Source organism: Nerophis lumbriciformis, linkage group LG24 (genome assembly GCF_033978685.3).
Source record: "Nerophis lumbriciformis linkage group LG24, RoL_Nlum_v2.1, whole genome shotgun sequence".
Classification (NCBI taxonomy): domain Eukaryota; kingdom Metazoa; phylum Chordata; class Actinopteri; order Syngnathiformes; family Syngnathidae; genus Nerophis; species Nerophis lumbriciformis.
Genome location: NC_084571.2, coordinates 14600907 through 14612500, shown reverse-complemented (window position 1 = coordinate 14612500; position 11594 = coordinate 14600907). Strand labels below are relative to the sequence as shown.

Here is an 11594-nt window from a genome sequence, read left to right as displayed (position 1 = left end):
GACCTAATGCACAAATTCAGTGTTGACATCGATCAATTCTTGGTCTTCATAAATCTTAGAGACAACAAAGACTTCTTTAAAACAAATGACGATCCAGATACTTCTATTTTTAAACCTCAATGTCAGGAGGATGATCTACAAGTTTTAGAAGCTGTGTACTAAACAGATACAGCTTTAGTGAAACACTAATCCCCATGTAGCAGTATTGCTAAGTGCTAAACAAGATATACAAACATAATAAAACCATCACTTACTGTACAATGTCTGCTCTCACTGGGATAAAGACTGATGGGATGTTTATATCTTCCCCTTTACATGAATAATTCATCATGATTCTCACAAAGGGTTAAAAAATGTGCCACAAACGAAGGTCTTTTTGTGTCTTTCCCGTCATCTCCGGGTCTAAGTTGGATGTTAATGTTGACCAACTTGTGGGTTTATGTCCACAACTTTCTACTATCCAGGTGAGAGACATGACTTATCATCTAGAATGAACTTTCACCAACTCAGAGGCGATGTAGCATCTCAATATGTCAATATAGCAGCATTAGCTAGTTAGCTCTCTGTGATTACGGCGCCGCTAAAAATAGTTTGTCAACGTTAGCACATATAAACATTATAGCTAATACTTGGTCGGTAGGGCTCGGCGATATGGGCTTTTGTTAATATCTCAATATTTTTAGGCCATGTCACGATACACGATATACATCTCAATATTTTGCCTCAGCCTTGAATTAACACTTGATGCATATAATCACACCAGTAGGATGATTCTATGTGTCTACATTAAAACATTCCTGGTCATACTGCATTAAAAGAGTGAGAAACGCCTGTAGTGTAATGCCCGCAGCGAAAAACAACTGCGTGAGAACGTATACTTGAATACTCACGATATAGTCATTTTCTATATCGCACAGAGAAAAACCCGCGATATCTCACACTAGGGCTGGGCGATATATGCGATATATCGCGGGTTTGTCTCTGTGCGATGTAGAAAATGACTATGTCGTGATATTCGAGTATACGTTCTCACGCAGTTGCTTTTAGCTGGGGGCATTACACTACAGGCTTTTTTTCACTCTGTCTTGTCGCTTCTTCTCACAGACAACAAGCGCACCTTCTTACACGTTACATACTGTCACGTCATACATCACGTACGTATACGCCCTCTTTGAGCAGAGAGGTAGCAGCATGGCTAAAGTTAGCTGTGATGCGAGTGGGAAGACGAGAGAAAGAAGGTGCAAATCTGGTAACAAATGAAGGAATAATTAATTCCCAAGAAAAACAGCAGGGGGTCCATCGTCTGGCGGTGGTTTGGCTTCAAGTGGGAATGTGTCGAACAGACAACCGTAATTTGTCAAGTGTGGGGCGAAAGCGTTTCTACAAAAAGTAGCATTACTGCTAATATGTAGCATCATTTGAAAAGTCACCTGAAGAGTGCTTGAAACTCTGCATGTCAACATCTCCGTTCGGTGCCACACCATCAAAATGCCGAGGCAAACATTTCCACATCAACACCGTATGAAAAAAAGAATCAACAGAAGGAGATAACGTCCGCAGGAACCTACCACATAGCGAAGGACATACACTATTTGATTTCCTATTATGCAGCTAGTTTTTATTTGACACTTATTGAAATATCTTGTGTGACATCAAGTTTTAAACTAATCGCTTGTTTTAAAATGTCTCTGACAATCTTGCACTTTCTGTTTTGGAAATGACATGAATGTTTGTGCCACTGCTTAATAACTGTTTAATAAATACAGTTTTGGTAAATTGACTTAGTTGTGATTTCCCTCTCTGCATGAAAGTTTAAAAGTAGTATATATTAATGCAGTATGAACAAGAATGTTTTAATGTAGACACATAGAATCATCATACTGCTGTGATTATATGCATCAAGTGTTCATTCAAGGCTAAGGCAAAATATCGAGATATATATCGTGTATCGCGATATGGCCTAAAAATATCGAGATATTTAAAAAAAGGATATATCGCCCAGCCCTACTTGGTGGTTATATATGGTGTTGTCTTACATAAAAATTGTGAATGATAGGCAATATAAAAAAAGTGGAGTTCTCCTTTAATGGTTGTTCTTGCAATACATTCTTGCCTCATTGAGTATAGTTGTTTTTGACGCGAGTGATCCATGAGTTATTTTTGAAACTTCAGAGTGTTGGATACATAAAACGCACCAAAATCTTCGAAGAGGGGCAGGTGAACTTGCGAATTTGCGATTCTTTTTCAAGGTCATCTTATTCAATTTTCAACAAACACAGGCAATTAAGCAATCTGTATCAAAAGAAACGGTGTCAGATTTATTATATGTATATTCTTGCTTATACATAATTTTATAAACTTAGTAAATACTATAACTTGCAGTCTTGTCAGCACAGCGCTTTTATTGTGAAAGTCTGTTTGTTTGTTTGAGCACTCACTTGACTGCTGTAATGTGAAGGGGCGATGAAGCTGGATGTTATTAATGATCATGTTGAACTTTCAGAGCGTCAGAAATCAACTTTATAAGACCCTCGTTTACATTAAACACCTGCCGGTGCCAAGCTAGCTAGCGACCGATGCCATTTGCGCGAGCTGCACTGTCTTGCCGTCTTTATGGTTGTCTTTAGGGATGAAACGATATAATGATAATCCGCGGTAAGATTCCAGATGGTTAATAAAACCCTTTACATTTTTTATTACAAAAAAAACATTTGATTCATTTTAGGCAACACCGCTTACTTCCTGGAAACTGAAGAGTCGCAGCACGTGCGCACTGGAGCCGTTTGGCTCGAGAAAACATGGCGGCGACTACACGGACTTTGCTTTGGAAATGTTCCCTCCGAGTAAACTGAGCCGATCGGTTCGTTTCACTTCATTTCAATCGCTTCTACTTAAAAAGTTAAAGTACCAATGATTGTCACACACTCTCGGTGTGGCGAAATTATTCTCTGCATTTGACCCATCAACCTTGATCACCCCCTGGGAGGTGAGGGGAGCAGTGAGCAGCAGCGGTGGCTGCGCCCGGGAATCATTTTTGGTGATTTAACCCCCAATTCCAACCCTTGATGCTGAGTGCCAAGCAGGGAGGTAATGGGTTCCATTTTTAAAGCAGGGAGGTAATGGGTTCCATTTTTATAGTCATTGGTATGACTTGGTTTGAACTCATGACCTACCGATCTCAGGGCGGACACTCTAACCACTGAGCAGGTACTTCCGTGGAGTCTCTGTGTGCGATTAAGAGCGCAATGCTGTTGAAGGAGAAAAATATTTGATGTTGCGCTTCCATTTTGAACGTGCAACTAGCGTCCGTCTGTCAGCTGCTAGGACTGAGCGTTAGCATGCAGCAGGCAATGTCGGGAACGTTGCCACAACTTGTTTGTAAAGTCTGTAGTTTGTTGACTGGGATGCTCACTCGTCCTTTAATTTAACTAACTTTGTTAGTGTTCCAATAACATCAATACTAAAATGTTTTGTCATTTCATTAATTTGACGGCACGATGTGTTGTCAGTGAGGCACAAAGATTGTGTGTTGGATGTGAGTGTCATTTCATTATTTAACCGCAGGATGTGTTGTCAGTGAGGCACAAAGATTTTGTATTAATGTGAGAGGTATCACTCTTGTTTATTTTTGTTGGCCAAACTGTTTCACAAAGCTTGTTTATTTGACTTTATCATCAATAGCCAAACTGCTTTGTGTTTTATATTGATATCAAAAAGTAAACACCACGTTTTTTATAATACTTGTGTTTTTTTTGATTGCACAAAGTAAATACTTTAATAACATCCATGTGACATTGCATTTTTTTTAAATGTTTTTATGGTGTATAGGTCATTCCAGTTCATTCCAGATTTCTGCTCAAACTCAATGGATCTGTCCCGATACAGCATGTACATGTACACACATTAGTACATGTCAATGTGTGTACATAACTTAAAAAATACCTCTCTGTGAAAATGTAACAAGAGATAAAGGCATCATCTAATAAAAATAGGTGACACGCTGATACTATTAACAAAAACACAAATATTTGTCTTTAAATATATAGATAATGTTTATCTAGAGCATTTTTATTAGATATCATAAATTACATGATGGCGTCGCGTTCACACCCCAACACTTTTACCAAACATAATGAATAATCCTGATTAATAATCGTGATTTCAATATTGATGAAAATAACCGTAATTATTATTTTGCAGTGCAGTTATGTGTAAGACTAGACCTCATACATGAACACAGAAAGTGCAGGTACGTCTTATGTCCATAAGGTGCCATCTTGCAAAATGTTCATTTATTTTTATCTGTAGTATTATTTTGTTTCTGCCATATTACTTTGTTTATAACATTCAACATTTTACTTGAGGTACATATATACATTTTGATTGTGTTTTTTTTTATTTTTTAAATAAACCTTGGTTAAAGGATTTCAGTATACCGGTAAGTAGTTTTTGAAAGTTTTGAGGACATTTAAAATGACCGCCATAATAATAATAATGGGGATCATTTTAGTCACATGGGCAGCACGGTGGAAGAGGGGTTGGTGCGTCTGCCTCACAATACGAAGGTCCTTGGTTCGATCCTGCTCTCTGGATCTTTCTGTGTGGAGTTTGCATGTTCTCCCCGTGACTGCGTGGGTTCCCTCTGGGTACTACGGCTTCCTCCCACCTTCAAAGACATGTACCTGGGGATAGGTTGATAGGCAACACTAAATTGGCCCTAGTGTGTGAATGTGGGTGTGAATGTTGTCTGTCTATCTGTGTTGGCCCTGTGATGAGGTGGCGACTTGTCCAGGGTGTACCCCGCCTTCCGCCCGAATGCAGCTGAGATAGGCTCCAGCACCCCCACGACTCCGAACGGGACAAGCGGTAGAAAATGGATGGATGGATGGGTTTTTAGTCACATAAGAAATGTTCATACCGTGACATCCCTAGTTGTCTTTATTACCGCTTTCATTGTGACTTGAACACCTCAACACAATATGATGTTCTTCTTTGCAAACACTGCACCGCTCGCTCGTCACATGACCTGTCAAACCGCTGAACTGCAATTTATCACATGGCCACGAAACTGCAAATGCAATTGGCAGCGTATTCTTTTACTGCTTCACCTTTTATTTTAATTTTATTTTTTTACATTTTTCTTACACCCCTCTTGTTGTTCTGCTGTCCGTAGGTTTGAGTTTCCAGATCAGTTACCACTGGACGAGTTCCTCCAGAAGCCAGACTCCAAGGACCCGGCTAACTACATCCTGCACGCAGTGCTGGTGCACAGCGGGGACAACCATGGCGGTCACTATGTCGTCTATCTTAATCCAAAAGGAGACGGCAAAGTGAGTGTCAAGGAACCAATAGTAAGGACCTTTTTATATACCTTTTTAAACCAAACTTTTCTGATTTTTGTGTTTGTCTTTGTGGCTGGTGCAGCTGTCGAATATTATTTGATGATTAACCTTTCTAGAGGAGGTGTATGAGTAGTGGCCACATACTTGGCCACAAAACATCATTAATGAAGGCCTTTTTTACAGTAGATCAGGGGTGTCAAACTCATTTTTATTGAGGGCCTAATGGCAGTTTATAAACGTATAATAGCCTTGTTACACAATTTGCAAAGGCAACTGTTTTTGATTATTATATTTTTACTGCGGACCGCTTTAAATGATGTGGTGGAGGCGGACCGCTTTAAATGAAGTGGTGGCGGTCCGCCGCCTTAAAATGACGTGGTGGCGGTCTGCCGAAAAATTATGAGACGGCTTAGATGAAAATGACGTGACGGTCCACCGGAAAATGAGGTGGCGTGCCACATTGATAATGCTGTGCGTGAAAGGGTGAATGATGTATAAGGTAAAGTGCTTTGGGTATCAATCTAGATATATTAAAGCAATAGATATATAAATACAGATCATTTAACTTTTTTTAAATTTTTTTTATTATGAGATGGACCACGTTAAAATTAAATGGCGGACCACATTTGGCCCCCAGGCCTTGAGTTTGATACTTGTGCAGTCGCTTAAAGCTTAAGATGTCTAATCATTCCAAAGCAACCTTACTTAGAAATGCTCTTCTAGAATCTGACTTGTGACAGAAGACCAGCCACTAACGGAGTTGTAACAAACCTCATACATATTGATGCTGTCGTCTTTACGTTGTCTTAAGTGCTCTCTTCTCCTTGTCCTCCCCATCTGTCTTTGTCTCTGTCTGCTCTGCTGCAGTGGTGCAAGTTCGATGACGATGTGGTGTCCCGCTGCACCAAGGAGGAGGCCATAGAGCACAACTATGGCGGACACGACGATGACCTCTCAGTCCGCCACTGCACCAACGCGTACATGTTGGTCTACATCCGGGAGTCCAAGCTCAGTGCGTGACAACGTCCCTCCTGACACAGGGTCTATGGCCCACAGAGGATACTTTATTTCTGCACCCACATAACCGAGGCTTACTTTTTGCGTTCCTTGATCCCAGGTGAAGTGCTGTTGCCCATGACGGACGTGGACATCCCCCAGCAGCTGGTGGAGCGCCTGCAGGAGGAAAAGAGGGTAGAGGCCCAGAAGAGGAAGGAGCGTCAAGAGGCTCATCTCTACATGCAAGTTCAGGTAAAGAACCAGGACCATCAAAACAAAGTCAATCCTACACAATAAAACTGTATTTTCCAGACTATGGAACTGTACCCACCAAATTTTAGGGGGAAAAATATATTTCCATATATTAGCCGCACCGGACTATAAGCTACAGATATATACGTTGTGAAAAAAGATATTTACACAGAAATATTTAGTACATATTTATTTACATACCTTAATTGTTTCAAAACTGCAGTAAAATGACTGATCAAACAAAACAGAAGTCATGGTTAGCTGCGTAAGCCAGCTCTTCAATCAGCTAAACAGACTCAATAACTGACGTTTTGTTGAATTTACTAAACAGAAATATAACAAAAGAATGCCATTGTAAGTTAATAAAACTAACACATACTTGTAATTGTGTTAGCATATTAACTAATGCAAACGGCGCTAGCTTCATTACATTACAATAGCACGTACAAATATATGCATGAAGACACTCCTACAGACATTGCACAAGGGGTGGTTTAGTAAGTAATAATTGTTTGTTGTGTTGTAAAACATACAAACCTTGCTTGGAGTGATGGATGAAGAAGCCATACGAGTAGAAATGCTGTGGACGATTAGAATACAAAGCGGCACTTCTGGTTCAAAGCTTTAAACAGCAGGAAACTCTTGTAGGCATTCACCCAGCAGCACCTGCAGTGAGTGAACTCGACCAACAATTGGCGCCGTAGCCAAAACAATAAAACAAATGCAAATACATTAAAATGTTGTGTTATGAAAACTATTAGCATTATGACCGTCAGCCAAGAAAAATCCATAAATTAGCTGCACCGTTTTCTAAGCCGCAGTGTCCAAAGCATAGGGAAAAAAAGGAGCAGTTTTTAGTCTGAAATTTACGGTCCACAAAATCAAAAACTACTACTACTCCATTGGAAATTAAGAACAAAAACAATAAATATTTAAAAAAATAAAATTATTGATATAATCGTTCTAGTATTGATCGTATACTGATGTTACCCTTGCTGACAAAGCAGCACTTGTTGTTACATTATCCTCAACTCCTATTAATCTACTTGTTCATTTTATGCTAATAAATGCTTACTTTCTTCTGGAACGTGCTTCAATCTACCTTATCTTAAACTAAACTAAGCACTTCATTTTCTTTATTAGCATGCCTGCGCCTTCTTTCGCTCAGTGTGTAACATGTTCAGCCTCGTCCCAATACTTGATAATGGTCCTTAAGATACTAAGAAATCACCTATCACATTTTTCAATAGAAGATATTTAAAAAAACACACACAAATAGGCTCTTATGAAGCCAGAACAATATTTGTTGTTTCCTCCGCCAAGAAAGTATATTGTCTATTCATTTTAGTTATAAAAAAAATACAACCTGGTTAAAACATTTTAGTGTGTGTATAAGTACTTTTTGAGCACATTCAACAATACCTAATAACATTACTTTCTTTAGCCATTTTGTTTGTTTTGGTTGTTTACATCAAAGGGTCTCACATCTTCTCCCTATTTTATTGTTTTTGGATGTGATTTTTATTCAAGTGCAAAATGTTGCTTATTTGTATTATTTGTTTGTTTTATTTAACTTTGTATTCAAAAGTTTACATTTCAATAAAATTAATATTTGAGAAATACAAGTTAATTGCATTTGAAAGGGACTTCCATCAATATTATGTATTGTCATTACACTAGTGGTTAAAAAAGAAATGGCTATGGTATTGTTTATCGGTAATAATTTGTAGGTTAATATATTGTGGCGCAAAATGTATCGGCCCAAGTCTACCAATAACGTAACTCCATCGTGGGCTCTATTGAAGTAGCTACCACGTCATGTTTGTTGTCGACTTTTATTACTTTGCAAACGTGCAAACTCAACCTTTGTTTTCATGGAAGTTAATATTCCTGTTCAAACTGTGATTAAACCGAAAATGTAAGACACCATTGTTTGCGTCAGTGTGAACTTCCTCTCGCTGAAATTGACAACGTGCTTCCTAGTCAGAAGATGCAACGAAAGAAACATTTCAAATCGCTATTTACTTCAAGACGAGGCCCAGGAGGCAGTTGCTTTCTGTGGGTGTTTTGATCGAGGCAAATGTTTGTGCACATGCTCAGTAGCACTGACGGAACACCAGTACCAAAATTAATTTTGATACTTTTCAAAATAAAAGGGACCCCAACAAATTTCATTATTGGCTTATTTTTTTACAGAAAATCTAATGATACATTAAACATACGTTTCTTATTGCAATCGAATAAGAATTTGTGCATTAAAATAGAAAGAGAACGTACTTGACAACGTATTTAATTGTAAGTAAGCAAACAAAGTCTCCTAATTAGTCTGCTGACACATGCAGTAACATTGTGTCATTTCTCATTCTATTATTTTGTCAACATTATTATTCTGCTTGTTCATTTACTGTTAATATCTGCTTACTTTCTGTTTTAACATGTTTTGTCTACACTTCTGTTCAAATGTAATAATCACTTATTCGTCTGTTTGATACTTTACATTAGTTTTGGCTGATGCTACACATTTTAGGTATCAATCCGATACCAAGTAGTTACAGGATCATACATTAGTCATAAAGTTCTCATGTGTCCAGAAACTTATTTCCTAACTTTACAAACAAAAATGTGACAAAAGATTTTGTGATAATAAAAAATATCAATGTAATCATTGTAGTATCGACAATATATGACTCTTGTATTGTTGCTGTCGATGTTTGTATAGATCCACCCATTTGTTTACATTCAGGAGCGCTAGCTTGCGGTTAGCTATTGTATCCTCCTACTGTGTGTAGTGAAGCATGTTTAACTACCGTATTTTCCGCACCATAAGGCGCCCTGGGTTAAAAGCCGCGCCTTCAATGAACGGCATATTTCAAAACTTTGTCCACCTATAAGCCGCCCGGTGTTGTAAGCCGCATCTAACTGCGCTAAAGGAATGTCAAAAAAACAGTCAGATAGGTCAGTCAAACTTTAATAATATATTAAAAACCAGCGTTCTAACAACTCTGTTCACTCCCAAAATGTACGCAAATGTGCAATCACAAACATACGTATATCAACATGGACAGAGCTGCGTGAAAAAAGCCACCCGGCCTCTTCGCGTAAACTTAAACTTACCTTAACCACTCGCTCATCTTTTCTTCATCCATCCCTTCGAGTTAGCTTTTATGATGACGCCGGCTGGAAAGGTCTCTTTTGGCAAGGTCTTCCTTTTGAATATCACCATGGGTGGAAGTTTCTGGCCATTAGCATGGCAAGCTAGAACCACAGTGAAGGATGACTTCTCATTCCCTGTGGTGCGAATATTCACCGTACGTGCTCCCGTTCCACAGTGCGGTTCACAGGAATATCAGTTGCTGTGAAATAGTAATCCGTGTGCGGATGGAGAGATTGCGTCTTTTCATGAACCGGATCCCTGTCGTTTAGTAGGAGCCATTTTGTGGTCTTTACAGATGTAAACACACAAAGGAAATGAAACGTACGGTGATATCCGCGCGCTTTTTCTTCTTCTACGCGGGCGGGTGGTTGCTTACAGTAGAAGAAGAAGCGCTTCCTGTTCTATGGGGGCGGGTGCTTACCTTGGCGGTTGCTTGCGTAGAAGAAGCGCTTCCTGTTCTACCGGGAAAAAAGATGGCGGCTGTTTACCGAAGTTGCGAGACCGAAACTTTATGAAAATGAATCTTAATATTTATCCATATATAAAGCGCACCGGGTTAAAAGCCGCACTGTCAGCTTTTGAGTAAATTTGTGGTTTTTAGGTGCGGCTAATAGTGCGGAAATACGGTAGTCCTAGTCCGGCAGGGATGATACTTGTAAGAAACTTAATTTATTTGTCACTATGGAGGTGAGGATTAGTGATTTACAAGTAGCTAAAACACTGTGCACGGATGTTAGCTGCTACCTAGCTAACTATGTTTTAAAACACCGCCTGCAGAGAAACGCTTCAGTGTTATATAGTGCCACCTTTATCGTTGTTTTTTAAGCCAATTCTCCCTCTTCCGTCTTCAAGCCGTTTCTGCTTGCAAGTGCTCTGTGTGTTGACTGGCGCGCTATCATCCCTGGGGAAAAAAAGTACCAGTATTTTTCCAAGGCAGTATACTAGCTTTTTGATGTATTAGTACCAGTGCACCACACAACCATAGCCTCCGGTCATGTGTTTGGTATTCTCCCATGATTAAAACCTGAACGTTGCCTCGGTATGGAACACGTTTTGTTTGTATGACAAGGACTTCTTCCTCCTGTGCACAGATGGTGACAGAGGATCAGTTCTGCGGGCATCAGGGGAATGACATGTATGACGAAGAGAAAGTGAAGTACACGGTCTTCAAAGTCCTAAAGAGCTCTACGCTGCAAGAGTTTGTCCAGAACCTCTCACAGACCATGGTGAGGAAGACTTTTCTGCCTGTTACTGGTTCTTACAAATGTACACTGTGAAGGTGAGGGGAAGATGAAGGTGAGCTATGATGTGTTTGCAGGGTTTCCCACAGGAGCAGATGAGGCTGTGGCCCATGCAAGCCCGTAGCAACGGAACTAAGCGACCCGCTATGCTTGACTACGAGGCTGACTGCAGCAAGTCGGTAAGTGATTGCGTCTAATTGGGGAATTTGTGTGTGTCTTTGACTGTCTTTGTCCCCTCTTTATTATGTATTCTCTTTCAGATGATTGGCTTGAGTGACAATGAGAACCCATGGACAATATTTTTGGAGACTGTAGATCCCGAGCTGGCAGCCAGTGGGGCCACGTTACCCAAGTTTGACAAAGACCGTAAGTACCACAACTTGGAGACCATTGTGGCTCGCCTGGAAGGAGTTTTGCGACAGGACTTCCAGATAATTCGACAGCCTGCATGCAATTTATTGAGGCACTAAAAATGCAACGGGGATCCCAATCGGGGGGTCGCGAGCAGCCAGACCATGCAGCCACGCCGCTTTGCATAGTTGACTAATCCCCAAAACTCTGGTATCAATGGAAAACAGCATCTCATTCATGTGAGCAACAATGATCAGG

General features: G+C 39.9%; 1 protein-coding gene across 7 annotated transcripts in view; it reads left to right on the top strand.

Annotated features, from left to right (window-relative positions):
• Positions 1-11594, top strand: part of usp7 (ubiquitin specific peptidase 7 (herpes virus-associated)) — a 59989-nt gene that overhangs the window by 28467 nt on the left and 19928 nt on the right. For all 7 annotated transcript variants that reach the window (XM_061981618.1, XM_061981619.1, XM_061981622.1 and 4 more), the window contains exons 13-18: positions 5174-5351; positions 6210-6354; positions 6460-6590; positions 10836-10970; positions 11063-11164; positions 11246-11351. In XM_061981618.1, the coding sequence (XP_061837602.1) occupies positions 5174-5351; positions 6210-6354; positions 6460-6590; positions 10836-10970; positions 11063-11164; positions 11246-11351 (797 nt within the window). The remainder of the gene's footprint in view (positions 1-5173; positions 5352-6209; positions 6355-6459; positions 6591-10835; positions 10971-11062; positions 11165-11245; positions 11352-11594) is intronic.